The sequence below is a fragment of the Lampris incognitus genome, chromosome 2 (assembly GCF_029633865.1).
Source record: "Lampris incognitus isolate fLamInc1 chromosome 2, fLamInc1.hap2, whole genome shotgun sequence".
Taxonomy (NCBI): domain Eukaryota; kingdom Metazoa; phylum Chordata; class Actinopteri; order Lampriformes; family Lampridae; genus Lampris; species Lampris incognitus.
Genome location: NC_079212.1, coordinates 148960145 through 148988113, shown reverse-complemented (window position 1 = coordinate 148988113; position 27969 = coordinate 148960145). Strand labels below are relative to the sequence as shown.

The window sequence follows — 27969 nt, the reverse complement described above, 5'->3', positions numbered from 1 at the left end:
GTTCTATGTAACAACCATTCAAGAGTTTAAAGCTAACTATCCTGGCACCAGTTCAAAGCTGCTGATGAGAAGCACATGACGGAGGCTCACCAAGTCCTCTCACATCAGTTCCCTGACCGCCTCAGACGCACAGCTCTGTGGAGGAGACCAGAGCTTCTCACGCCAACAGCACTAGTTTGTGTTTCTACTGCAGGGGAGAGGAAGTTCACTGGGAGCCAAGGGCTTTATTTCTCTGAGGGCTTTCAGACAAGGACACTAAACAAACACACCTGAAGGCGGAGGTAGGACACACCTTGCTTTTGGCAGCAGCATCAGACATTAACAGTTTTTTATTCAGCTGCTATAAAGATGTTTCTACTGAACTGCTCTGAGGTGTTCTCGGCTGACTGACTCACTCTCTGGAGGAATCAGGAGAAAGAATATATTTGTTTCAGTCTGAATTAGGGTGTGAATCTCATCACCCACCTAAAGCAGGTTACATTTAAATGTTCCTTGCTTCCTCATCCAGGGATGACTGAGTAGAAACTAGATTTGGCTGTATTTCCAAGGAGAGCTTTGTCTTCTGGATATATTTGATAGGATTCACTGACCTGTACCTGGGGAGTTTGTTTAAAATGTTTTATGTTGGGCATTGTAGTCACATATCATGCACTCTGAGCTTACCCAATGCGTAAGCAGTGTAAAACTGAGATTTTACTGTAGATATGTCAACATGAATAACAGCAGGAGATTTCTAATGCATGTGGCGATAGAGAGGACAGAAGGGGGGGGGTGATGGTTTCTTTCCAGTTAGAACACACTTTGTCTGTCACCTGAGCCATTCCTGACTGGTACCATCTACTGGATGAGGGAAGTCATCTACGTTGTCCTGCTGCAATATGATATATTTCCCCTCAACACCAGCAGCCTGGAGAGTGCGGGACAGTCTCTATTGTCCTAAGGGAGGTTATGGAAACACTGGGGGGATGGAATGGAGGCTCCAGGTCTGTGCTGAGTGGTATTTGCTGTCGGTGCAGGATACTAGACCACCACTACATAGTTGTGGGCTGACTGAAGGCTGAATGGAAAGGCTGTGAATCCATCAAGATGCATGCAACCACACACTCCCTCCTCCAGTCTACTGGTAATGTGTATTAGCGAAGGGGAAAGGAGTCCTAACTCTATACACTGGGACAGATGGTGAATACGTGAGAACTGCAGATATATTTGTGTTGGCTGAACAATCTTCTTTCCAGCCAATCATTTTACAGATTGATGGAAAGAGAAGTAGAATAAGTACAGCACTTACTGAAGCAAAACGTTCCAAGAGTCCTGCATGCCCTCTCACAAGCCACTGTTTTAGCAGAATATTCCAGAACAGACTAGACTGGGTTTCAACAAAGAACAAATTTAATGCAAATTCACAGCTTCGGACACAGAGTGTCTTAAATACAAAGCATTGATTGCAGCTTTAATAAGGAATGACCTGTCATTTTTACAATTCACCAGAATTTTCTGAGACTCGACACAAAGCATAAGGAGGGTTGAGAGGGCATCAGCACTCCAGAACACAATGGTTGCCATAGTGATATGTGATGAGTATTCAGTAACAGTGTTACCATAGTAACGTGATAACTGTTAGGTATCAGTGGTTACCATAGTGACATGGGATTCAGTAACACAGCGGTTACCACAGGGACACGGGATGACTGTTCAGTAACATAGTGGTTACCATAGTGACGTGGGATTAGTATTCAGTAACATAGTGGTTACCATAGTGACGTGGGATGAACAAAGAACTGGCTCCATGCATCATTCACTTCCTGGGTTTGATGACATCATTATTTAGCTAGTACTCTTGTTATTGGTCCTGCAGCTAATCTAAACTCTCTGGCTCTCTCTGCAGCTTTCCCAGGCTGCTGTTTAACTGACCAGCAGCTGTTTACTGGCAACAACACCATGAGAGCATTGCTTCTGCTCTGCCTCCTGGCACTAGGCAATGCCAAACCATACCAGCCAATCAACGTCATGGACTTCCTCAGAAACTATGACATTATGATGGGGGACGAAGAGGATGATGATGACCAAGATGATGATGTTAATGATGATGATGAGGAAGAGGAGGAGGATGAGCAGGATGAGGACTGTCCCGCTGGTTGTCAGTGTTGGCCCAGAGTGGTACAGTGTTCAGACCAGGGTCAGCACAAAGTCTAATCTCCATCTTTACATGTTTCACCCTCATCATTCTTTCATTCTTAAATGGTGCCATGTGGAATATTCTTGAAGCATAATACAACTAGTAAAGATTATAATATTACTAGCAAATATCATAATATGACCAGTAAATATGTTAATATGACTAATAAATACACTATGGCCAATTAATATCATAATATAACTTGTGAATGTCATAACACAATAAACAAAATATGACTAGTTAATACTGTAATGACTAGCAAATATGACAAGTAAATATCACAATATAATTATATGACTAGTAAATATAATATGCAGTAAATATGACAAATATTATGACTAAAAATAACATGTGCCCTATGATGGCCTGGCAGCCTGTCCAGGGTGTCTCCCTGCCTGCCGCCCAATGACTGCTGGGATAGGCTACAGCATCCCCGCCACCCTGAGAGCAGGGTAAGCGGTTCAGATAATGGATGGATGGATAAAAATAACATTATTACTCATAAATGTCACTATATGACTAGTAAGTATCAGCAGGTGTTACTGAGTGGTACTGATTAAAACAAAGTCAACTCGCAGGCGTCTGGGTAGTGTGGCGGTCTATTCTGTTGCCTGCCAACACGGGGCTCGTCAGTTTGAATCCCCATGTTACCCCATTGTTGGTTGGGGCACCTCTTCGGGGGGAGGAGGAACTGGGGGAAATAGCGTGATCCCCCACGCGCTACGTCCCCCTGGTGAAACTCCTCACTGTCAGGTGAAAAGAAGCGGCTGGTGACTCCACATGTATGGGAGGAGTCATGTGGTAGTCTGCAGCCCTCCCCGGATCAGCAGAGGGGGTGGAGCAGAGACCGGGACGGCTCGGAGGAGTGGAGTAATTGGCCAGATAGAATTGGGGAGATAAACTAGGAAACCCCCCTCCAAAAAAAACAGTCAACTAGAAGAGGCCACTCAGTAGGGTGCAGAGCTCCACCAGGCTTCTCTCTCCTTCTGTGGTGCTTGCACTTGGGCGACAAACCAGCTGAGGAGTTAGCACTCAGTTGTGGTCTAGAACAGATTTTTCAAAGGTCTTGAATCACCACAACATCGAGAGCTCCTTGATCATATAGTCATGACTGTGCACACATATTACCAGGCTGACAGGCCCAGCAGTATGAAAGACTAGCAGCAGACACACACACACACACACACACACACACACACACACACACACACACACACACACACACACACACAACACAGAGTAAAACCAGTGTTTTTCCTGCCATGGTAAGACTTTTGCACAGCGCCCAGGTTGATTGAACAGGAAATATGGGGGGAAAAAGAGTTTTAATATGCAGCACTCAAGCTAAAAAATCTACCTAATGAAAACGTTTTGCCTGTCAGTCTGTGGATGTGCAGCCTCCTAAGCGGACCCTTGCATGAATGTGACCAAGTCCAATATGAACTGGCACATTCCAAGAAGAAAAGGTTTGCTATGGGACCATGTTGGTCTGACCCCAACCCTGTCTTTATGTTCATAATATCACAAAGCTGAGGAAACCATTTACGCTTGCACATGTGCGACACATCTATGGCTGACTCAGATCAGGAAGCGACAAGAAAATGCAACACGTCCTGTTTTGACTGCAACCTAGAGGAAGCTGTTCCTTTATGAGTTTCACATGTTTTGGATAATCAAGGTTCTTTTAATAACTTTTTTTTTGTGTGGATTTTTTCCCCCAATTGTATCCGGCCAATTACCCCACTCTTCCAAGCCGTCCCGGTCTCTGCTCCACCCCCTCTGCTGATCTGGGGAGGACTGCAGACTACCACATGACTCCTCCCATACATGTGGAGTCATCAGCCGCTTCTTTTCCCCTGACAGTGAGGAGTTTCACCAGGGGGACATAGCACGTGGGAGGATAACGCTATTCCCCCCAGCCCCCGAACAGGCACCCCGACCGACCAGAGGAGGCGCTAATGCAGCAACCAGGACACATACCCACAGCCGGCCTCCCACCCGCAGACACAGCTGATTGTGTCTGTAGGGACACCCGACTAAGCTGGAGCTAACACAGGGATTTGAACCAGCGATCCCTGTGTTGGTAGGCAACAGAATAGACCACTAGGCTACCCAGATGCCTTCTTTTAATAACTTTTGATCATGTCGCTGCCCAATCTGAGTCAACCATAGACGTGAGATGTTAACTCAGACCGGGCAGTGAGTGATATCTGTCCATGTAAAAACACAGCAGCCGGACTGGCTGACCGCTTCTGTTGTTGCTTGTCTCAATAATGAGTTACACCATCATGGTCAGGAATCAGGTTTTGAATGCTGCATATTCCTTTGGGAGTTAAAGCCCACCACTTAAGTGAAAGCTCCCAAGTCTGAGGACAAGAGCTTATTCAGCCACACCATCCACTGTCTTTAATCTGTCGCCTTTACCATGTACCAGCAAAGCCTCTAGAGACACCAGTGACCCACTCCATCAGGAGATTACAGGTTGGAGTCAAGGTAGTCCAGGCAAATCTTTGGTTCAAACATAGTAGAGCACCCACCAGGACTCATGCCAACCCTGTGTCAAGGCCCCAGGATGATCTGGATTTTTGGTCCAAATGAGAGGTGAGAAGTGGACTGGTTATATAGTTTGTGTCCACAGGTCTGATCTCGGTTCCTGAGAAGATTCCTGAGGACACGCTAATGATTGACCTCCAAAATAATGACATCACAGAGATTAAGGAGGACAACTTTAAAGGCCTCAACAAGCTTTATGTAAGTAAGCCTTCATGTACACTCTACGCTGAGATGAGCAACACTGTACAACAATATGTTACCATGGTGACATGGACACCTGTGGTCACCATGACACCACAAACCACCAAACAGCTTCAAAATAAGCTCTGCCTTTATTTGTATGATTGGGAGTGTTTGCTTGGAACGAGTGAAGAATGGCGGTCTGTTTGACAAACTGACAGACTGTCCAAAAATACCATTAAGTCACTTTCCAATACCGTCTGTCCCCTGCACTCACTTTAAACAGCCTTCATCAAGGCTCATTAAGGCATGTTGGGTTAGACCTTACAATAGAGGATAGCGGGCGTCCAGGTAGCGTGGTGGTTTATTCCGGTGCCTACCAACACGGGGATCACTGGTTCGAATCCCCGTGTTACCTCTGTCTTGGTTGGGCGTCCCGACGGACACAATTAGCCTGCGGGTGGGAAGCCGGATGTGAGTATGTGTCCTGGTCGCTGTACTAGCGCCTTCTCTGGTCGGTCGGGGCGCCTGTTTGGGAGGGGGGGGGACTGGGGGGAACAGCGTGATCCTCCCACACGCTACGTCTCCCTGGTGAAACTCCTCACTGTCAGGTGAAAAGAAGTGGCTGGTGACTCCACATGTATGGGAGGAGGCATGTGGTAGTCTGCAGCCCTCCCCAGACCAGCAGAGGGGGTGGAGCAGAGACTGGGACTGCTCGGAAGAGTGGGGTAATTGGCCAGGATACAATTGGGGAGAAAAAAGGGGGGAAAAAGTGCCAGTTGAATTTTAAAACCATCAAGACCATTAAAACTAGATATCAGCTTAGAAGGCAACGATTTATTCTATGCAGTGATATAAATGATCAGCAACAACAAAACATGTTCCATGTTCAAGTGCCAGTTCAAGCTGAAGTGTCATGAATTCAAGACGTTCATTAAGTGTCCATTACAGAAGCCCGTATGTGCCCCCCCCCCGGTCACACAGCTCAGTAGCATATCTACTGTTCTCCATGAGGGCTGGGAACAGATAGAGCCTGCTGCTGTGAGAGTGGAGACAAGGGTTCAGCCCTGTAACAGTCCCTGCCAGGAGTGGAGTAGGGAAAAGACAGCTGTCCACATGCCGACAAGCAGGAGGGAGAGCACACTGAACCCCCCACCTGCCTGTGAAACAGCCTTTTAAATGTTTCACATGAATCACAACAATTAATGTGTTCATTTTGACAGCACTAATATATATATATAGTATATATATAGTATATATATATAGTATATATATATAGTATATATATATATATATATATATATATCCATCCTCACAGCAAGAAGGTCCTGGGTTCAAGCCCCGGGGTAGTCCGACCTTGGGGGTTGTCGTGGGTCGTCCTCTATGTGGCGTTTGCATGTTCTCCCCGTGTCTGCGTGGGTTTCCTCTGGGTGAGTCAAGTAAATCCAGTGAGTCAAGTAAATTACATATATATATATATATATATATAGCGTTTTTTTCCGAAACCTTCAATGGTGTTGTGAGTGCTCGACTAATGAGGAGTGGAATACCAACATGGGCACAGGAAAAAAGTGTCTCGCACTCATCAGCTGCGAGACGCACGAAACAGGCCTGTACTGCAATGTATTAAAATAGAATCTTTTTTCCTGTGCCCGTGTTGATATATATATATATATATATATATATGATCTGCATATTTGATTTGGCAAAGATTTTACGCTGGATGCCCTTCCTGACGCAACCCTCCCCATTTCTCTGGGCTTGGGACCAGCACTAAGATGCACTGGCTTGTGCATCCTCAGTGCATCCTCCATACCGGATCGGCCGAGAGGCCCGGTTACCAGCGACCATCACCAGTACTGTTAGCCAGCAGGGTGTCGGTGGAAACTAAGAGACGGAAACGGATGATCTGCTGTGGCGACCTCTAACGGGAGCAGCCCAAAGTACTAGTAGAAGTAGATATATTGACTCATCTGTTAGGCACAGTGTACATTCATCAACAGTGGCATGTAAGTGAGCCAGAGTTAACCCCAAAAGCCCAGTTTGCATCTGCTGACCGTGGCCATACGTTAAAGAAACCCTAACGTATTAACGTTGTCCAGCTGTGACTGTATCCCAGTTCAGTCAACCCATCTCACCTTTTTCATTATCCATTGCCCTGCTGTTGTATTCTGAAGTACTCACTTGTCTGGCTGTCTCAGTTCCTGCCCCTGCTTCTGGCACCAGTCAAACCCGATTTCTCCACACCTGTTGCCCATTCCCTGATTAGCTCCCTAGCACGTATATCCCCTGGTTTCCCTGTGTCCCTGCCAGGTTTTCTACTGTGTTTTGCTGCCTAGTTTTCCAGCATTTTTCCACGTGAACTTTTGCCAGACGTGCTGGTGCTTGACTCTACCGCCTGTTTTGGACCAAGTCCCCGGTAACCTGAACTGTATCTGAACCCGTTTACCCGCCTGCCTGCTCCCTGTCTGTCTGCTCACATTTCATACCTCTGCCTGTCTTTGTTCATTAAACCACTTGTTACCCTACCTTCCTGTCTGAGAGTCCTGCATTTAGGTGCTTCCTGAGTTCGCAACATAAATATGAAACAAAATATTTTACTGGAAGAAATCGGAAAAAAAACTACAAAAACCATGAAACAGAAATCCACAAATAAAGCATGCAAACAGAACATAGCAGATAGGCCAGTAAACACATTCCAGTTATCTGCAAACAAGGGAGGGGGTGGGCTAACCTAAACAAGCACGCCTACATAGAATTATAGTTGTGTTTCTGGGTGCGGCACGGTGGCGCAATGGTTAGCACAGTCGCCTCAAAGCAAGTACGTCCTGGGTTTGAGCCCCGGGGTAGTCCAACCTTGGAGGTCGTCCCGGGTCGTCCTCTGTGTGGCGTTTGCATGTTCTCCCCGTGTCTGTGTGGGTTTCCTCCGGGGGCTCCGGTTTCCTCCCACAGTCCAAAGACATGAAGGCCAGGTGACTCGGCTGTACTAAATTGTCCCTAGGTGTGAATGCGTGTATGTGTGTCGGCCCTGTGTGATGGCCTGGCGGCCTGTCCAGAGTGTCTCCTCGCCCACCGCCCAATGACTGCTGGGATAGGCTCCAGCATCCCCTCGACCCTGAGAGCAGGATAAGCAGTGTGGATAATGGATGGACGGATGCGTTTCTGGTTTAATATGTGATTGTGGGTTTACTTTCCCAAAACAGGCTTTGTTCTTGATCAACAATAAGGTCTCTCACATCCATCCCAAAGCCTTCAAAAACTTGCAGCACCTCAAACTGCTCTACCTCTCCTACAACCTGCTGACCAGCATCCCCACAAACCTGCCCCCCAACATCCTAGAGCTCCGCTTCCACGAGAACAGGATCAACAGCATCCAGAAGGAGGCTTTCAAAGGCTTGAGACACCTCCATGTGCTGGGTAAGAGCTGATAGGCTCCCTCTTACAGGAAGTGGAAGGAATGTGAGTTGAATGAGACGATTCAGCCATGTTAAACATGTCAACCTACAAATTACTGGTTGTTTTCTCAACAGAAAAAAATGGTGTTATCATTTAAAAAACGATTTTGAGATGCAAATGTAAACCGCCAGACTTTTCTAAACCTGTATGTTTTACCAACAGAGTTGAGTGCTAATCCTCTGGCTAACAGTGGGATAGAGCTTGGAGCGTTTGATGACATGTCATCCCTTTACGTGGGCATAGCGGAGGCCAAGCTAACCGCTCTGCCGAAAGGTAGGAAAAGCTCTCACCATGGAAACACAAACCAAGGAAATAGTATCATTCTGCAATGAATAAAGAAAAAGGCTTTTTTTCACTTTGCTTACGGTACAGTGACTTAAAAACTACTACCACTACTACTACTACTACTACTACTGCTACTACTACTTTTGGTTGCTCCCGTTAGGGGTCGCCACAGCGGATCATCCGTTTCCATCTCTTGCTGTCCTCTGCATCTTCCTCTGTCACACCAGCCACCTGCATGTCCTCCCTCACCACATCCATAAACCTCCTCTTTGGCCTTCCTCTTCTCCTCTTCCCTGGCAGCTCCATATTCAGCGTCCTTCTCCCAATATACCCAGCATCTCTCCTCCACACATGTCCAAACCATCTCAATCTTGTTTCTCTTGCTTTGTCTCCAAACTGCCCAGCCTGAGCTGTCCCTCTAATATACTCGTTCCTCATCCTGTCCTTTTTCATCACTCCCAATGAAAATCTTATCATCTTCAACTCTGTGACTTGAAAACTGTGACTTCAAACTTTGGTGACTTCAAATGGTGACTTAAAAAGTGACTACTGTAAATAACTACAACCTGCCATTAGATTTGATCATTAGACAAACCCAGTGAATAGATGAGACTTTTCTGTTTCCAGACCTCCCGGCCTCCATCACAGAGCTGAGTCTAGATTACAACAAAATCGCCAAGGTGGAAGTGGAAGATTTCATCAGATATAAAAACCTACAGAGGTAACACTTCTCAAACTTTATTCAACCCCAACCCTCCTCTTACAAATCAAGACTGGCTAGTTAAACATGAATACAACCGTAACAGTGTTTCTGCTTTACTATGAGAAAGTCCGTTTACAGCCACAGGAAAACAAATGCAGATGTTTTGGTTTCTGCTAAGCTGACTGTTGGTGTTTCTCAGACTGGGACTGAGTTTTAACCAGATCAAATCTGTGGAGAATGGAAGCCTGGCGAACATCCCCAATATCCGGGAGATGCACCTGGACAACAACAAGCTGAAGAAGGTTCCTGCAGGCCTCAGCTCCCTCCGCTACCTTCAGGTAAGGCCCAGCCCAACAAGCCCATATCTACTCTGCTATTCAACCTGTTAGACTCTCAGAACAGAACAGGACCTCCATGGGAAGGTTTGTCAGCTGGTAAAATGGCTGATAGAGTAAAAACTAACTTATTATTTAGAAGGTTGGTGATGGGTGGACATTCAGTCTATAATGTTCAGTGAAGCAGAGACCCATTCAAACTTGTCTGTCTCTGCAGGTCATTTACCTCCATGCTAACAAAATCAGCAGCGTAGGAGTCAATGATTTCTGCCCCATCGGACATGCCAACAAAAAGAATCTGTACACAGGCATCAGTCTGTTTGCCAACCCGGTGAAGTACTGGAACATCCAGCCAGCCACCTTCCGATGTGTGGCCGGACGGAGGGGCCTTCAGCTGGGCAACTTCATGAGGAGGAAGTAGAGACAACTCAGAAGAACCAAGCTTCTAACCTCAAAGCTCAAAGGGAGGAGCCTGAGATAGAGCCAAGAGCTGTTGGTTGAAAATGCATCTCTTCAAATTCCTCTTTACAAGAACTGAGAAACCTTCTGTGTATTTTAATTGACCCTTATGTGTATTTGATATTAGAGCATGTGTTTTAAATGGATGCCAGGATCACAGAATTGAAACAACAGCCATATTGAAATTACCCCCACTAAAACTTTCCACCTACAGTTAAAGTGTCTTCAGTACAACAGTGAAATGTGAAGCATGGGGTCACGTCTCACACTTCCTAGGTCACGGACACGTAGATTTAACACTTATGCATTTCAAATGTTTTGGCAAAAGCTTTACAGGATAATCTATGTTGACAACTAATTTCTGCTCCATCTAGCTGACTTCATGGATCTATGTCTTCTCCTACCATTAACTAATTCTCCTTCCGGTACTACACAGCATGTTGTCTACACAAGCCAGCCCGAGAGGATGCTGGGTAGTTTTATCTGGCCCGCATACAGGGGCTGCACCCTGAAGGAAGATACCAAAGTACAAAAGCTGCAGTCAGAGAGTATGCAAGGAAAATTGCTGACCCATTGATAAGCGTTAATGCCACAAGATAAGGGGACAGGTAGAGTTAAAACATCCCAAACACCGAGCGGCTCAGATTATTTACTCACCTCCACCATTACTGTACAATGGATCTGTATTCATAGGAGTGGTTATTACTAAAATACAGTCATCAAAATAACCACAGCCATCCTACAAACGTTTTCTATCTAATGTAATAATTTGTTACCTAGACCCAAACAGCGCCCCCATCTGGATGGCCACACACAGTTACATGTCAGACCTGGAATGACTGGATGTGAATGAAGAACCAGTACTGACGTTTTACTTTGATAGAAGAAATGTTTTCTCCCAGTGGAATTTAGAGTTTTGATAGAAAACGCCTTCTCTGAATAGATTTGACTTGGCTACAGAAAAACAGATTGAACACAAGAAAACAAGGTATTTTACTGATGGCCTGCTTCCTCAGTATCATGGATGTTTTCTGTTTTACACAGGTACATCATTTCTCAACCGCTTTCATTAACAAAACTCAAATGATCGTATGGCCAAACACTGAAGTCATAAGCAGAAACAACATGTGAGGCCTTCTGCCTGCGGGTGTGAAGGCCTGCAGCCTGCAGCTCATCTGTACTGACACACACTAGTGGTTTAATATTCATTTCCAAGATAGTGTCAATATCTCACTGCATGTCTCTATCTATACCACAACTGGGTTCTGATACTCACACACTCTTTTCTGCTGGGTTGATCGCAACGCACAGACATGTACCCAATCATCTCTTACACGTCGGTTTAACTGGAGGAACAATAACCCCACATGTTACCAAGTCATCTTCCCTGGATGCTGAAATGCTGTCAGACTGTTGTGACATCTCCTTTGACATGGTGCTATATTTATTATATATGTCTTTTAATAAACCTCAACCGCTCCCAACATGCTACTGTGGTTATTGCCATGCAGGACATTGGTTTGAGACAGTTTAAATTGGAGTGTGTTCTACTGAGCATCCAGCAGGAGGAGCCATGTTCCTCTCATTAGTAAAAACTGAACAAAACGATGGGAAATGGCAGCTGACACGAGCATGGGGCTGACTGACTCTAAATTCAGTCCATGTTCCAAAGTAAAGCTGGGTCAGGACGCTACGCTCTATTCCATCCCACACCAACATGCTCTTCTTCATGCTCCACAAACTAAAGCTCAGAGCTGAGCTCCATTTGGCCGGACATGAAGAGCCGAAGTGGGTTTAGACAGAACAATTTCTTCTCCATGTCCCAGATGCAGTGTGTGTGACATGGAGATGGTGAGTTTGTCTTTCTTACACACTGCTTCTTACTGATGGGGACATTCTAGATATGTGGTCGGTTGATAAAGACTATTAATATCAGCCTGTAGGCACACCTGTTCAATCTCCTCTGCAGTCCAGAGAAGCAGAGGACCGTCATGACATCAGCATCTGACTGGTTTCCCAGCTGCTTTCCACTGGGCTCCGCTACCCTCAGTGTCAACAAACAAGCTCATTAAACCAGAGCACAGACGATGACATGGTCCTCCTGCTGCTTTACTGACAGCACAGGACACAAGTCCGCTTGTCTGATCCCAATAAAGAACAACACGGCGGAAAATCAGCGGCTAGCATCTGTGCCATATTCATCTCTTCACTGCAAACTGCAGCAGCACTGTCAATGACCCACAACACACACACACACACACACACACACACACACACACACACACACACAAATGACAGAGGATAAACAGCAGTGTTTGGCCGTCTGCTGACGTTGTGTTGTCCCTGGTTCATGCTGTAAGGTCATACAGGTGGAGATGGACTGACAGGAGGCGAAGTTATATTCTGTATGCTGTGAGGTCAAACAGGCGGAGGTGGACAGACAGGAGGCAGTCACATTCTGTATGCTGTGAGGTCAAACAGGCGGAGGTGGACAGACAGGAGGCAGTCACATTCTGTATGCTGTGAGGTCAAACAGGCGGAGGTGGACAGACAGGAGGCAGTCACATTCTGTATGCTGTGAGGTCAAACAGGTGGAGGTGGACAGACAGTAGGCGGAGTTACATTCTGTATGCTGTGAGGTCATACAGGTGGAGGTGGACAGACAGGAAGCGGAGTCACATTCTGTATGCTGTGAGGTCATACAGGTGGAGGTGGACAGACAGGAGGTGGAGTTACATTCTGTATGCTGTGAGGTCATACAGGTGGAGGTGGACAGACAGGGGGCGGAGTCTGTTTGCTCCTACACATGTCTGCTTGCTGGGTCCATACAGGCCATCAGCCACCACAGAAGAAGAAAGAAGTGTGCAGAAGGATTTACATAAGTAAATATCTTAGTTTGGATCTGTCAGCATATGAAAACATATCTAAACCAGAGAGCTGCCTGATCTGCTCCATGGAGGAGAGAGGAGGACACACTGGTGATGTAAAGCAGCTGTTTTTTTCTTCTGTCCTCCATCTGCTGGGGAGGTTCTTGTCAGACGTCACCCTTCCTCCCCTCCGCAGACCCCAAACAGCATGCTCCTCCTCCCCACCTCCTCAATTACACTTCCCTCCTCCCAAACCTGATCCCTCCATTCCACACAGGGAGGCCGAGGACAGAATAGTTCAGCTTTTCCCCAGCATGACGCTGCTCTGTCCCAATCAGGACGTGGTGTGTGTGTGTGTGTGTGTTGGAGGGGTAGAAACAGGGCCCTCTCTCTCTCTTTCTCTCAGGAAACATATGGAACAGATCTACCAGTTGGCCAGACCTTTCTCTGCCACGTCTCTCTCTCTCTCTCTCCCTCTCTCTCTCGCTCTCTCCTCTCTCTCCAGACCTTCACAAATGACAGATGACTTCTCTCTCTCCAGCCTCTCCTCCTCCTCTTGCCCCTTTGCAGTGTTTTCCAGCTCTTCTCCCATGCTAATGTTCTGTCCATCGTTCATCCTCCTCTCTCCTCCATCCTACAGCTGTTTCATGCCTCTTTCCCCTTCCATCTCTTGTCATCTCCTCCCTTCCCTCTTTCCATCTGTCCATCTCCTCCCTTCCCTCTGTCCATCTGTCCATCTCCTCCCTTCCCTCTGTCCATCGCTCCTTCCATCTCACATCTCCTCCCTTCCCTCTGCTCTGTCCATCTCTCCTTCCATCTCTCTTCATCTCCTCCCTTCCCCCTGTCTGTCTCTGATCTGTGTGAGGTAAACAGCAGTCGGAGATGTTCAGTAAGAACACGTGAGGGTTGTTAGATTTATCTCTGGTTTCGGGGGAGGTGTTGGTGGTAGGGGATGTGAGGAGCTCCCAGGAGATACATCTGCTAGGTCACACTCAGTGCCACAACACATGTAGGTCAGTTCTCCGGGCAGCATCTCACAACACTTTCTCCAAACACTTTCCTCCCTTCACACAATATGTCGGTATCTGCCAATTACTGCTTAGAAATGTGTCATCGGTATTGGGACAGGGATCAAAATCATGCTCAATAGCTTATATCAATATCTTATATCGACATTTTATATCAATAGCTTATACCGATATGATATCAATATAAGATATTGATATAAGATAATGATGTGTTTGATAAAAGCTATCAATAGAAGATATTGATAGGATTGATATAAGATATCGATATAAGATAGCGACATAAGATCGATTGAAGACGGATTGGTGCAGCATCAGCAGTAATGTGGACATTGTACCGGACCGTTGTGGTGAAGAGGGAGCTGAGCCAGAAGGCAAAGCTCTCAATTTACCAGTCAATCTTCGTTCCAACCCTCACCTATGGTCATGAGCTTTGGGTAGTGATCAAAAGGGTGAGATCGCGGATACAAGCGGGTGAAATGAGTTTCCTCCGTAGGGTGACTGGACTCAGCCTTAGAGATAAGGTGAGGAGCTCGGACATCCGGAGGGAGCTCGGAGTAGAGCTGCTGCTCCTTCACATCGAAAGGAGCCAGTTGAGATGGTTCGGGCATCTGATCAGGATGCCTCCTGGGCACCTTCCTTTGGAGGTTTACCGGGAACGGCCAACTGGGGGGAGACCCCGGGGTAGACCCAGAACTCGTTGGAGGGACTACATGTCCAATCTGGCCTGGGAACACCTTGGGATCCCCCAGGAGGAGCTGGAGGATGTTGCTGGGGAGAGGGACATCTGGAGTGCTCTACTTAGCTTGCTGCCACCGCAACCCAACCCCGGAAAAGCAGCTGAAGATGAGTTGAGATAAGACATAAGATCGATATCTTATATCAATCATATCCATATCTTATATCGCTATCATATCAATCCTTTATCAATGTCTTATATCAATATCTTATATCAATCTCATATTGCTAGCTTATATCGATATTTTGTAGCAATCTTATACCGATATCTTATATTGATATCTTATATCAATCTCATATCGATATCTTATATCAATCTTATATCGATATCTTATATCAGTCTTACATCAACATTTTATATCAATATCTTATATCAATATCTTATATCGCTATCTTATATCAATATCTTATATCGATAGCTTATATCAGTGTCATATCAATCTTATATCGATATCTTGTATCAATAGCAGCCATATAATGAAACACTGATGATGTGACGACAGGGATAACTGGTGTCCATGGTTGTGTTGGTGCTACAGCTGACAGACATGTGTGTGTGTGTGTGTGTGTGCGTGTGTGTGGTGGGCTGTTCCTGTCTCAATGACAAGAATGGATGACGATGTTTTCTACGTGCATGTTTAAACACCTTTTGTGGTGAGTGAAGGCAGCAGATGGAAAACTAACAGGTTTCAGTGAGGCAACAGTGTCGTAGTGACGTTTCACACACCTCTAACAACCAACCTGGGTAGAGCAAACATGTCTGAAAATGTTCTGCTGACAGAAGTGTAACACGTTTTCTCCATCTGAGATGAGGTCATTTATGTTCACCTCCTGCAATGACTGCACACACGTGGAGACAGTGTCCAGAAATAAAGAATAAAGGTTTTCTAGACAGTCACAGTCAAGTGTTTCTGTGCAGTCACAGTAGCACGTTTCTAGACAGTCACAGTAGAATGTTTCTATGCAGTCACAGTAGCATGTTTCTATGTAGTCACAGTAGCATGTTTCTAGACAGTCACAGTAGCATGTTTCTATGTAGTCACAGTAGCACGTTTCTAGACAGTCACAGTAGAATGTTTCTATGTAGTCACAGTAGCACGTTTCTAGACAGTCACAGTAGAATGTTTCTATGCAGTCACAGTAGAATGTTTCTATGCAGTCACAGTAGAACGTTTCTATGTAGTCACAGTAGAATGTTTCTAGACAGTCACAGTAGAATGTTTCTATGCAGTCACAGTAGCAGGTTTCTAGACAGTCACAGTAGAATGTTTCTGTGCAGTCACAGTAGCACGTTTCTAGACAGTCACAGTAGAATGTTTCTATGTAGTCACAGTAGAATGTTTCTAGACAGTCACAGTAGAATGTTTCTATGCAGTCACAGTAGAATGTTTCTGTGCAGTCACAGTAGCACGTTTCTAGACAGTCACAGTAGAATGTTTCTGTGCAGTCACAGTAGCACGTTTCTAGACAGTCACAGTAGAATGTTTCTGTGCAGTCACAGTAGCACGTTTCTAGACAGTCACAGTAGAATGTTTCTGTGCAGTCACAGTAGAATGTTTCTATGTAGTCACAGTAGAATGTTTCTGTGCAGTCACAGTAGCACGTTTCTGTGCAGTCACAGTAGAATGTTTCTGTGCAGTCACAGTAGAATGTTTGTGCAGTCACAGTAGAATGTTTCTGTGCAGTCATAGTAGAATGTTTCTGTGCAGTCACAGTAGAATGTTTCTAGACAGTCACAGTAGAATGAGAGATAAACGACACTGCTGCAAACACACAGACACACAGGGGATTGATAAGAAACAGCAATAATCATTCTAAAATATGTGTTGTGTCGGTATGGGCCAACATGAGCAGGGAAATGAATGGTTATGGGACACTGGTGAAACCTGAGCTCCATGTAGAGCCTGCAGATGAAAACATGTGCGCTTCAGAGCTGTCCATACAGACGCTGGGGAGGAGAGCTGGGGAGAAAGCCCTCTTTGTTTCCAGCATCAAGCCCTTCTTTCTACCAGGCCAAGAATTCCCTTCATCTCCCACAGAAGCACAGGGAGGCCTTTGCTGCACTGCTGCCACGATATCGTTGTTCAAGACTCCATCCTTCTTTTGTTGAGACAGACTATTCCTCACACACGTATGCAGATCCATCAGCTCTTCATCCACATCCACAACTCTCTCCCAAAACCAGAAAGCAGAGAATCCGACTAAAACCTGTCATGTCCTCCTCAGAGATGATTTGGACCTGTTCAATACACACTGAATTCAAAGCTTCATTTGTGGACTCAGAACACTGGTCTGGTCCCCAGCCATTTGGCTCTCATTTAGACTTGTGAAACTTGACAGTGTGAGATAGTACTGTATGTAATGATAACATGAGTTGTCAAGTCTTCTATCTAAACTTAATAGGAATAGACTCTGGCAGACTGACACCTGCACACTGCCCCAACACTTCCTTCAACTCTGTATTCAACAACACCTCCAGAAAACCCCGTCTTCATCAAGCAGAGTCTACAACTGTTGGGTTTCTATTATCATTCTACTGTTCCAAGTGTGAGCCAAGATCCCCCAAACCTCCTCTCCCATTCCCAGTACAGTGAGCTGCTGGGCGTCTGTGTGGTATCTCAACAGGCTTCACCATCTACAGGCTCCACGTCTTCTGAACACAACACAACAGTGCCCAATCACCCCACTATGTGTGTGTGTGTTCTCAAATAAAGTCATAGCAGTAATAACTTCACACTCTGCTTTTACTCTGTATGTGTCAATTTAGATTAACAGGAAATAAAGAAATGCCTTAAAGAAATGAACACATTCACATTCATCTGGTTAACCCACAACCAACCATCCCACAACCAACCAACCATCCAACCAAGCAAGCAACCAACCAACCTCCAATCAGCTGGAACAGCTTCCCTCTGTCTCTGGTTGAACCTGACTCCACTCAGCTCTCCATGTCAGCTTGTTATTTGGTAACAAGTGATCTGACAAAAACTAAGGCCATGTTTTGAATGATGGGATTTTTTTATTTTCCTTTTCCAAAGAAAAACTAACCAATCATTTAACCATGATGCTCTCTCACCGTTGCAGTTTGACCAACAGAAAGAAGAGCATCACATTCCTTCTCATCAGTACATTAACAGGTTTTAACAGTCTGTTTGTCCTTACACCGCTTCTCCATCATGAAACACCAGTAACAAATATTAACAGGCAGCACATCAAAGTGCCTTGGAAGCTTCCAGAAAAGACAGCAACACTGAAAAAGCAAGACAACATCTGTCAGCACTCATTCAACACACAAACATGCACGCACGCGCGCGCACACAAACACACACACACACACACACACACACACACCATGTGACACAGGACCCAAGCGAGTGGAAAGCAGCCCAGGCAAATTAAGTGTTTGGAGAAGGCCTGAAAGGCCTGTTTGTCCAAACGAGAGGCGAATCCAGCTGGCTACAGCCCAGCAGGGAGGACTCTGCAGGGAAATGACTGACAGGACCAAAGACCTACAAGTCTGTCCCGCCCCTTCCTGTCTACCTCTGGAATGGAAAAACCTGGCCTGTGTGTGTGTGTGTGTGTGTGTGTGTGTGTGTGTGTGTGTGCGTGTGAGTATGTGTGTATGTGTGTGTGTGTGTGTATCTATAAAACATTTTTTACCTCCTCATAAACAGAATTGTAATTGAACTTATTGAAGGATTGTTTACTGATGGCCGGAATGGACTTTAACTGAGATCAGGTTTGAATGTAGAATCAAGGTTAATGGTACTGAAAAATCAACTCTGACTGTTGTGTATGCTTATGCAATGAATAGCAGTTTGGAGTATCCGGCCTTCTTGGAGTCTCTAGTATCCTGGGTAGAGTTCCACCTGGGGACTCTACAATTCTGCCGGGGGACTTCAACGCTCATATGGTCAACGATGGAAAAACCTGGAGGGGCGTGATTGGGAGGAACGGCCTCCCCGATCGGAACCCAAGCGGTGCCTTGTTATTGGATTCTGTGCGAGTCATGGATTGGCCATAACGAACACCATGCTCGAACATAAGGTAGTTCATAAGTGTACTTGGTACCAGAACACCTTAAGCCCGAAGATCGATGATAGACTTTGTGGTCGTATCATCAGATCTGCGGCCATATGTTTTGGACACTAGAGAGAAGAGAAGAGTAGAGCTGTCAACTGATCACCACCTGGTGGTGAGTTGGACCAGATGGTGGGGAAGACTGCCGGACAGACCTGGTAAACCAAAATGTGTAGTAAGGTTGAACTGGGAATGTCTGTCAAAGGCCCCTGCCCGTGAGGTCTTCAACTCCCACCTCCGGAATAAGTTCTAGTGTATCCCGAGGGAGGCTGGGGACATTAAGTCTGAGTGGGCCATGTTCAAAGCCTCTATTGCAGATGCAGCATGTACGAGCTGAGGTCATAAGGTCATCGGTGCCTGTTGAGGTGGACACCAAAGTACCTGCTGGTGGACACCAGCGATGAGGGAAGCTGTCAGGCTGAAGAAGGAGGCTTTTCAGGCTTGGTTGGCCCAGGGGTGTCCTGAAGCAGCACACAGGTACCAGGAGGCCAGAAGGGCTGTGGCTTCGGTGGTCACGGAAGCAAAAACTTGGGTGTGGGAGGCTATGGAGTAGGACTTTCGGTTGGCCTCAAGGAAGTTCTGGCAAACCATCCGGTGACTCAGGAAGGGGAAGCAGGGCTTGACTCAGCCTGTGTTCAGCCAGGGAGGGGAACTGCTGACCCGGACCGGGATTTTGTCGGGCAGTGGAAAGAACATTTTGAGGAGCTCCTGAACCCAGCCACCTCAGCGGAGGAGATAAAGTCTCAGGGGAAGCCCTACCCATATCCCTGGCAGAGGTCTCTGAGGTAGTTAAAAAGCTCCTCAGTGGCAAGGAACCGGATATGGATGAGATTCGTCCTGAGATGCTGAAGGCTCTGGACATTGTTGGGCTGTCTTGGTTGACATGCATCTCCAGTATCGCGTGGAGGTCGGGGACAGTACCTGTGGAGTGGCAGACTGGGGTGGTGGTTCCCATATTTAATAAAAAGGGACCGGAGGGTGTGCTCGAATTATCGGGGCATCAAACTGCTCAGCCTCCCTGGGAAAGTCTACTCTAGGGTGTTGGAAAGGAGGCTCCAACCGATTGTCAAACCTCAGATCCAGGAGGAACAATGCGGATTCCGTCCTGGCTGTGAAACAACAGACCAAGTGCTGAGGGGGGCATGGGAGTTTGACCAGCCAGTCTACATGTGTTTTGTGGACTTGGAGAAGGCTTATGACTGTATACTCCAGGGCACTTTGTGGGGGGTACTGCTGGAGTATGGGGTACTGGGGCATTCAGTCTTTGTATAACCAAAGTGAGAGCTGTGTCCACATTCTCGGCACAAAGTCAAACACATTTTCGGTGGGTGTCGGACTCCACTAAGGTTGTTCTTTTTCTCCGATTCTGTTTGTGATATTCATGGACAGGATCTCAAGGTGCAATCAAGGTGAGGAGTGTGTCCATTTTAGGAACCTCAGAATTGCATCTCTGCTCTTTGCAAATGATGTGGTTTTGTTGGCTTCATCAGAACGTGACCTCCAGCGCACTGGGGCAGTTTGCAGCTGAGTGTGAAATGGCCGGGATGAAAGTCAGCACCTCCAAGTCTGAGGCCATGGTTCTCTACGGAAAATGGTGGACTGCTCCCTCCGGGTTGGGGATGAGTTGGTGCCTCAAGTGAAGGAGTTCAAGTATCTCGGGATCTTGTTCACGAGTGAGGGTAGGATGGAGCGGGAGATTGACCGGTGGATGGGTGCAGCATCAGCAGTAATGCGGACGTTGTACTGGACCGTTGTGGTGAAGAGGGAGCTGAGCTGGAAGGCAAAGCTCTCAATTTACCAGTCAATCTTTGTTCCAACCCCCATCTATGGTCATGAGCTTTGGGTAGTGACTGAAAGAGTGAGATTGTGGATACAAGGGGCTGAAATAAGTGTCCTCCATAGGGTGTCTGGGCTCAGCCTTAGAGATAGGGTGAAGAGCTTGGACATCCAGAGGGAGCTCAGAGTAGAGCCGCTGTTCCGTCACGTCAAAAGGAGCCAGTTGAGGTGGTTCGGGCATCTGATTAGGATGCCTCCAGGGCACCTTCCTTTGGAGGTTTTCCGGGTACGTTCAACTGGGGACAGACCCCGGGGTAGACCCAGATCTCGCTAGAGGGACTACATGTCCAATCTGGCCTGGGAACATATTGTGATCCCCCAGGAGGAGCTGGAGGGCATTGCTGGGGAGAGGGACATTTGGAGTGCTCTACTTAGCTTGCGGCCACTGTGACCCGAACCCGAAGAAGCGGCTGATCATGAGAGATAATAATAATAATTACATTAATACAGCGCTTTTCTAGACACCCAAAGTACTTCACATTGAAGGGGGTCACGCACTTCAACCACCACCAATGTGTAGCACCACCTGGGTGGTGCACGGCAGCTATTTTGCACCAGAACACTCACCACACATAAGCTTGAGGTTGAGAGGGAGGAATTATTGAGCCAATTACATGGGGGGATGACTAGGTGGCCAGATGAAGAGAGCCAGGTTGGGAATTTTGCCAGGACACAAGGGAACTCCCTACTCTTTCAATAAGTTCCATGGGATCTTTAAAGACCACAGTGAGTCAGGACCTCGGTTTAACAACTCATCCAAAAAACGGCATCTTCTACAGCACAGTGCCCCTGTCACTGCACTGGGGCATTGAGATTTGATCTACTACTACTTTCGGCTCCTTCCATTAGGGGTTGTCACACCAGATCATTCGTTTCCATCTCTTCCTATCCTTTGCATTTTCCTCTGTCACACCAGCCACCTGCATGTCCTCCCACACCACTTCCATAAACCTCCTCTTTGGCCTTCCACAAGCCAGTGCGTTCTTAGTGCCGGTCCATAGCCCGGATAAATAGGGAGGGTTGCGTCAGGAAGGGCACCCGGGATAAAATCTTTGCCAAATCAAATATGTGGATCATAAATCAGATTTCCATATCGGATCGGTCGAGGCCCGGGATACCAACAACCACCAGTGGCACTGTTGGTCAGCAGGGTGCCGGTGGAAACTATGCTACTGTTGGGCAGAAGGAGAAGGAGAGGGGGAAGGCATGTCCAGAGGCAGCGGGAGAGGAGGAAGGGAAGGAGTGTGGAGGTGAGAGTCAGAACTTTGAATGCTGACACTATGCCTGATAAAGGGAGAGAGCTGGCTGATATGATGGAACGAGGAAAGGTGGGTATACTGTGTGTGCAAGAGACCAGGTGGAAGGGGAATAGGGCCAGGCACATCGGAGGTGGGTTCAAACTCTTCTGCTATGGTGCAAACGGGAGGAGAAATGGGGTAGGGGTAATTCTGAAGGAAGAGTATGTCAAGAATGTGTTGGAGGTGAAGAGAGTGTCGGACAGAGTGATGAGTATGAAGCTGTAAATCGAAGGAGTATTGCTGAATGTTATCAGCACATATGCCCCGCAAGTTGGGTGTGAGATGGAAGAGAAAGAAAAATTCTGGAGTGAGTTGGATGAAGTGGTGGAGAGTGTACCCAAGGAAGAGAGAGCGGTGATTGGAGTGGACTTCAATGGATATGTTGGTGAAGGGAACAGAGGGGATGAGGAGGTGATGGGTAGGTATGGGGTTAAGGAGAGGAATGTGGAAGGACAGATGGTGGTGGATTTTGCGAAAAGGATGGAAATGGCTGTGGCAAATACATATCTCCAACTCCATCAATACATATCTCCAACTCACTACGCCATCGGCCCACTTGACTACCATGGGGTCTAGAGCCTTCAGTCATTCTGCCCCCCGCCTATGGAACTCTATCCCACAATACATTTGCACCATTGGCTCTCTTTCAACCTTCAAATCCCATCTCAAAACGCACCTTTTCAAACTGGCATATTCAGTCTGATCCACACTTCATTGAGTTTGGTGCAGACAACGATTTTATACTTATCTGTTGTGTTAACTTTTTATTGCCTACTCTGCTTTGTTTTGATTTTATGCTGTCTGAAACAGTGCTGCTTGTTTTTTTAACTGTGTTCTGTAAGGTGTCCTTGAGTGCTCTGAAAGGTGCCCACAAATAAAACGCTTTATTATTACTATGCTGAATATGAAGCTGCCAGGGAAGAGGAAAAGAGGAAGGCCAAAGAGGAGGTTTATGGATGTGGTGAGGGAAGACAGGTAGGTGGCTGGTGTGACAGAGGAACATGCAGAAGACAGGAAGAAATGGAAACGGATGATCCGCTGTGGCGACCCCTAACGGGAGCAGCCAAAAGTAGTCGTAGTAGTAGTAGTAGATTATTATTATTACTACAACATTTCAAGAAGAGGGAGGAACACAGGGTGACGTATAAGAGTGGAGGAAAGTGCACACAGGTGGACTATATCTTATGCAGAAAGCGCGATCTGAAAGGGATTGGAGACTGCAAGGCGGTGACAGGGGAGAACGTAGCTAGGCAGCATCGGATGGTGGTCTGCTGGATGAATTTGGAGACCAAGAAGGGGAAGAGAGTGAAGGCAGAGCCAAGGATCAAATGGTGGAAGTTGAAGAAGGAAGACTGTTGTGTGGAGTTCAGGCAGGAGTTAAGACAGACACTGGGTGGTAGTGAAGAGTTGCCAGATGGCTGGGCAACCACTGCAGACATAGTGAGGGAGACAGCTAGGAAGGTACTTGGTGTGTCATCTGGAGAGAGGAAGGAAGACAAGGAGACTTGGTGGTGGAATGAGGAAGTACAGTGAAGTATACAGAGGATGAGGTTGGCAAAGAAGAAGTGGGATAGGGAAATGAAGAAAGCAGACAGAAGTACAAGGACACGCAGAATAAAGTGAAGAGAGAGGTGGCAAAGGTAAAGGAAAAGGCGTATGGTGAGTTGTATGAGAGGTTAGACACTAAGGAAGGAGAAAAGGACTTGTACCGATTGGCTAGACAGAGGAACCGAGCTGGGAAGGATGTGTAGGAGGTTAGGGCAATCAAAGGCTGAAGACAGAAATGTCCTGACAAGTGAGGAGAGTGTGCTGAGAAGGTGGAAGGAGTACTTTGAGGGGTCTATAAATTAAGAAAATGAGCGCTAGAGAAGGTTGGATGATGTGGGGATAGTGTATCTGGAAGTGCAGTGGATTAGCAAGGAGGAAGTGAGGGCAGCTATGAAGAGGATGAAGAGTGGAAAGGCAGTTGATCCTGATGACATACCTGTGGAGGCATGGAGGTGTTTAGGAGAGATGGCAGTGGGGTTTTTAACTAGATTGTTTAACACAATCCTGGAAAGTGAGAGGATGCCTGAGGAGTGGAGAAGAAGCATACTGGTACCGATTTTCAAGAATAAGGGCGATGTGCAGAACGGCAGCAACTACAGAGGTATAAAGTTGATCAGCCACAGCATGAAGATTTGGGAAAGAGTAATAGAAGCTAGGTTAAGAGGAGAGGTGATGATCAGCGAGCAGCAGTATGGTTTCACGTCATGAAAGAGCACCACGGATTTGATGTTTGCTTTGAGAATGTTGATGGAGAAGTATAGAGAAGGTCAGAAGGAGTTACATTGTGTCTTTGTGGGTTTAGAGAAAGCATACGACAGGGTGCCGAGAGAGGAGGTGTGGTATTGTATGAGGAAGTCGGGAGTTGCAGAGAAGTATGTAAGAGTGGTGCAGGATATGTATGAGGGCAGTGTGACAGTGCGGTTGGAATGACAGATGGGTTCAAGGTGGAGGTGGGATTACATCAAGGATCGGCTCTGAGCCCTTTCTTGTTTGCAATGGTGATGGACAGGTTGACGGATGAGATCAGGCAGGAGTCTACGTGGACTATGATGTTTGCGGATGACATTGTGATCTGTAGCGAGAGTAGGGTGCAGGTTGAGGAGAGCCTGGAGAGGTGGAGGTATGCACTGGAGAGAAGAGGAATGAAAGTCAGTAGGAGCAAGACGGAATACCTATGCGTGAATGAGAGGGAGGGCAGTGGAATGGTGAGGATGCAAGGAGTAGAGGTGATGAAGGTGTATGAGTTTAAATACTTGGTTTCAACTGTCCAAAGTAATGGGGAGTGCAGAAGAGAGGTGAAGAAGGGAGTGCAGGCAGGGTGGAGTGGTTGGAGAAGAGTGTCAGGAGTGATGTGTGACAGAAGGGTACCAGCAAGAGTTAAAGGGAAGGTTTACAAGATGGTAGTGAGACCAGCTATGTTATATGGTTTGGAGACAGTGGCACTGATGAAAGGGCAGGAGGTGGAGCTGGAGGTGGCAGACTTGAAGATGGTAAGATTTTCATTGGGAGTGATGAAGAAAGACAGGATTAGGAACGAGTATATTAGAGGGACAGCTCAGGTTGGACGGTCTGGAGACAAAGCAAGAGAGACAAGATTGAGATGGTTTGGACATGTGTGGAGGAGAGATGCTGGGTATATTCGGAGAAGGATGCTGAATATGGCGCTGCCAGGGAAGAGGAAGGCCAAAGAGGAGGTTTATGGATGTGGTGAGGGAGGACATGCAGGTGGCTGGCGTGACAGAGGAAGATGCAGAGGACAGGAAGAGATGGAAACTGATGATCCACTGTGGCGACCCCTAACGGGAGCAGCGGAAAGTCGTAGTAGTAGTAGATTAATATTAATGGTATATTATTAATAATACTGTAGTAATAAAGTATAGATAGGGTATTATATGCTGAAACATGGTGCACATATGTTTATATATTTTATTCTTATTTCTATTTCTTATTCTATCTTCTATTGATTTCTGTTTTTCTTATTTCTATTTATTACTATTTTCTTGTTAGCTTGTATCTTGTTAGCTTTTAGTTTTTCTTTAGAAGAGCGTGAGTGTCTGTAACAGGACCTAATTTCCCCTCAGGGATGAATAAAGTATTAGTGACTGTCCGTATCATTACTTTGTGTCCTAACGCATGCCATGACGGGTTCTTGTGTCTTCGGCCCAGTGTATGTGTGCTTACTGAACCAATGCTATTTATGTATATTTCATAATGTCATGATTTATCTTTGTTTTTGTATGGTTTGCTGAATTATAACACAAATCTGATCACCAAAAAAAATCCAATGAAGGAGAGGAGAGGAGAGAGGATAGGAGGAGGGAGGAAAAATGGGAGAGGAGAAAGCTGATTATCCCTTAAGGGAAATGAATGGCTTGGGCTCAGAATGCTGCTGAATGTAAAAATAAAACAGGGTCAGGTTTACTTTGAACTCGATCAAATCCAGGATGCAGAGCCCTCAGGCATTCTAAGCTTCATATCCACAACGTTAGCAAAACAAATTCCACTTTCTATTTACATTTTTTGACACACACTGAACAGACCAACAGTAGTTCCAGAGGAACACCCATCCATCCATCACCCAAAAGCTGCAGAGTACAGACTGTACAGCACCACACAGCAGCGTGGGCCTTGCTACGCACCGTAGACCATACACAGCTGCTCTGCATCAGACTCTGCTTCAGCCCACAGACTTAAACCCAGCCTGCTGGCATCGCACAACATCACCATCATGACACAACACCATCAATACCGCCCTTCTCTTAGAATAAAATACAGCACATACTACAACTCTTACACTTCACTGTATGCACACAATGACAATAAAGTATCTTATCTTACAACCAACATTTAGCCACTTGGTCAAATGAATAAACACACAAGATCCATTAAATTCAAAGAAGGCTGAATCAGTTCATCTGGACACAACATTTACTGACAGATACGTTTCATCACGGCGGTGCAGTGGCTAGCGCGGTCGCCTCACAGCAAGAAGGTCCTGGGTTCGAGCCCCGGGGTAGTCCAACCTGGGTGGGTCATCCCGGGTCGTCCTCTGTGTGGAGTTTGCATGTTCTCCCCGTGTCTGTGTGGGTTTCCTCCGGGGCCTCCGGTTTCCTCCCACAGTCCAAAGACATGTAGGTCAGGTGAATTGGCCGTACTAAATTGTCCCTAGGGATGAATGGGTGTGTGTGTGTGTGTGTGTGTGTGTGTGTGTGTGTGTGTGTGGGCCCTGTGATGGCCTGGCGGCCTGTCCAGGTTGTCTCCCTGCCTGCCGCCCAATGACTGTTGGAATAGGCTCCAGCATCCCCATGACCCTGAGAGCAGGATACTAAGTGGTTAAGATAATGGATGGATGGATGGACATTTCATCATCATCTAAGTGACCTCTTCAGTCTCACCTAACTGCAGGTGTCCCCACCCTTATAAACAATACAGTGTCTAACGAGCAAAACCAACAACCAGTTTCATATGCAAATATGGGTGTGACTTTTAACTAAAGTTTCAAAGGCCGTGTGTACTATTCACAGAGGATTAGGGATTGTTGCAATCACAGCATTATAAGGGCCCAGACACGCCAAACTGACTAGTGGTGACGAAGGCCAACTGTTGCATCGCCTCACATCGCCTGCCATCTGGGCCAAAAAAGTAGCACTTGAACACACCGCAAAGACTACAGCCCACGGCCAACTAGCATGTACGTTCTGCACTGATTCGCTAAGCTGAACAGCCAATCAGAGGGATCTCTCTCACCGACGGGCTCCGCCCATTCAACATGCTGAATCAGCTGAAAAGCTGCCGACAGGGGTCCGACTAGTGCCGATAGTGTGGGACACACCGCAAAAACTAGGGTCACAGACGCTCACCGATGGCCCAACATTGGCCAACAGCCGACTGCTGGCCTGGTGTGTCAGGACACTTAGATGGTGATAGATGTATAACAACTGAAACCAACGACCAGTTTCATGTACAAACATGGGTGTGACCATTAACCCGAGTTTCAATGGCCATGTGTACTATTCACAGAGGACTGGGGAATCGTTGCAATCACAGCATTGTGAGATGGCGACAGATGTACTCTTAGACACCCCCCCCGGTTCAGGGATGGTCATTCCCTCTTCACATAGATGGCCTCTTTGACTCCCCATTCAAACCAGCGTTCCTCTCTATCAAGGTTGTGCACATCCTGATCCCTGAAAAGAGTGGCCACTGGCCTGTAGATGGTGTAGACTGTGGAGTCCTGGTCTGTAGATGGTGTAGACTGTGGAGTCCTGGTCTGGTGTGTTAGCTCTCCTGTGTTGTGCCATCCTCTTGGTCAGCGTCTGTTTGGTTTCCCCAATGCACAAGTCACGACAACCCTCCTGGCACTTAACAGCTACACTATATTGCTCTGTTTGTGCCGGGGGACCCGATCCTTTGGGTGGACCAACTTCTGG

General features: G+C 46.7%; 2 protein-coding genes across 2 annotated transcripts in view; one reads left to right on the top strand and one right to left on the bottom strand.

The window, feature by feature from the left end:
* The window catches only part of cenpp (centromere protein P), a 164883-nt gene that overhangs the window by 60008 nt on the left and 76906 nt on the right, over positions 1-27969 (bottom strand). The gene's annotated exons all lie outside the window — the stretch shown is intronic.
* Positions 143-10109, top strand: aspn (asporin (LRR class 1)). Its single transcript, XM_056274343.1, has 8 exons — positions 143-281; positions 1886-2176; positions 4815-4927; positions 8113-8326; positions 8528-8638; positions 9278-9371; positions 9553-9691; positions 9906-10109. Exons 2-8 carry the CDS (start codon positions 1939-1941, stop codon positions 10107-10109), a joined length of 1113 nt encoding a protein of 370 aa, XP_056130318.1. The 5' UTR covers positions 143-281; positions 1886-1938.

What these genes read in the sequence shown, in the direction of transcription:
- aspn (XM_056274343.1), top strand. Translation starts at nt 1,939, where the DNA reads ATGAGAGCATTGCTTCTGCTCTGCCTCCTGGCACTAGGCAATGCCAAA. An exon ending in GGTACAGTGTTCAGACCAGG is followed by an intron (nt 2,177 to 4,814) that starts GTCAGCACAAAG and finishes TTGTGTCCACAG; the next exon opens with GTCTGATCTCGGTTCCTGAG. An exon ending in GAGACACCTCCATGTGCTGG is followed by an intron (nt 8,327 to 8,527) that starts GTAAGAGCTGAT and finishes TTTTACCAACAG; the next exon opens with AGTTGAGTGCTAATCCTCTG.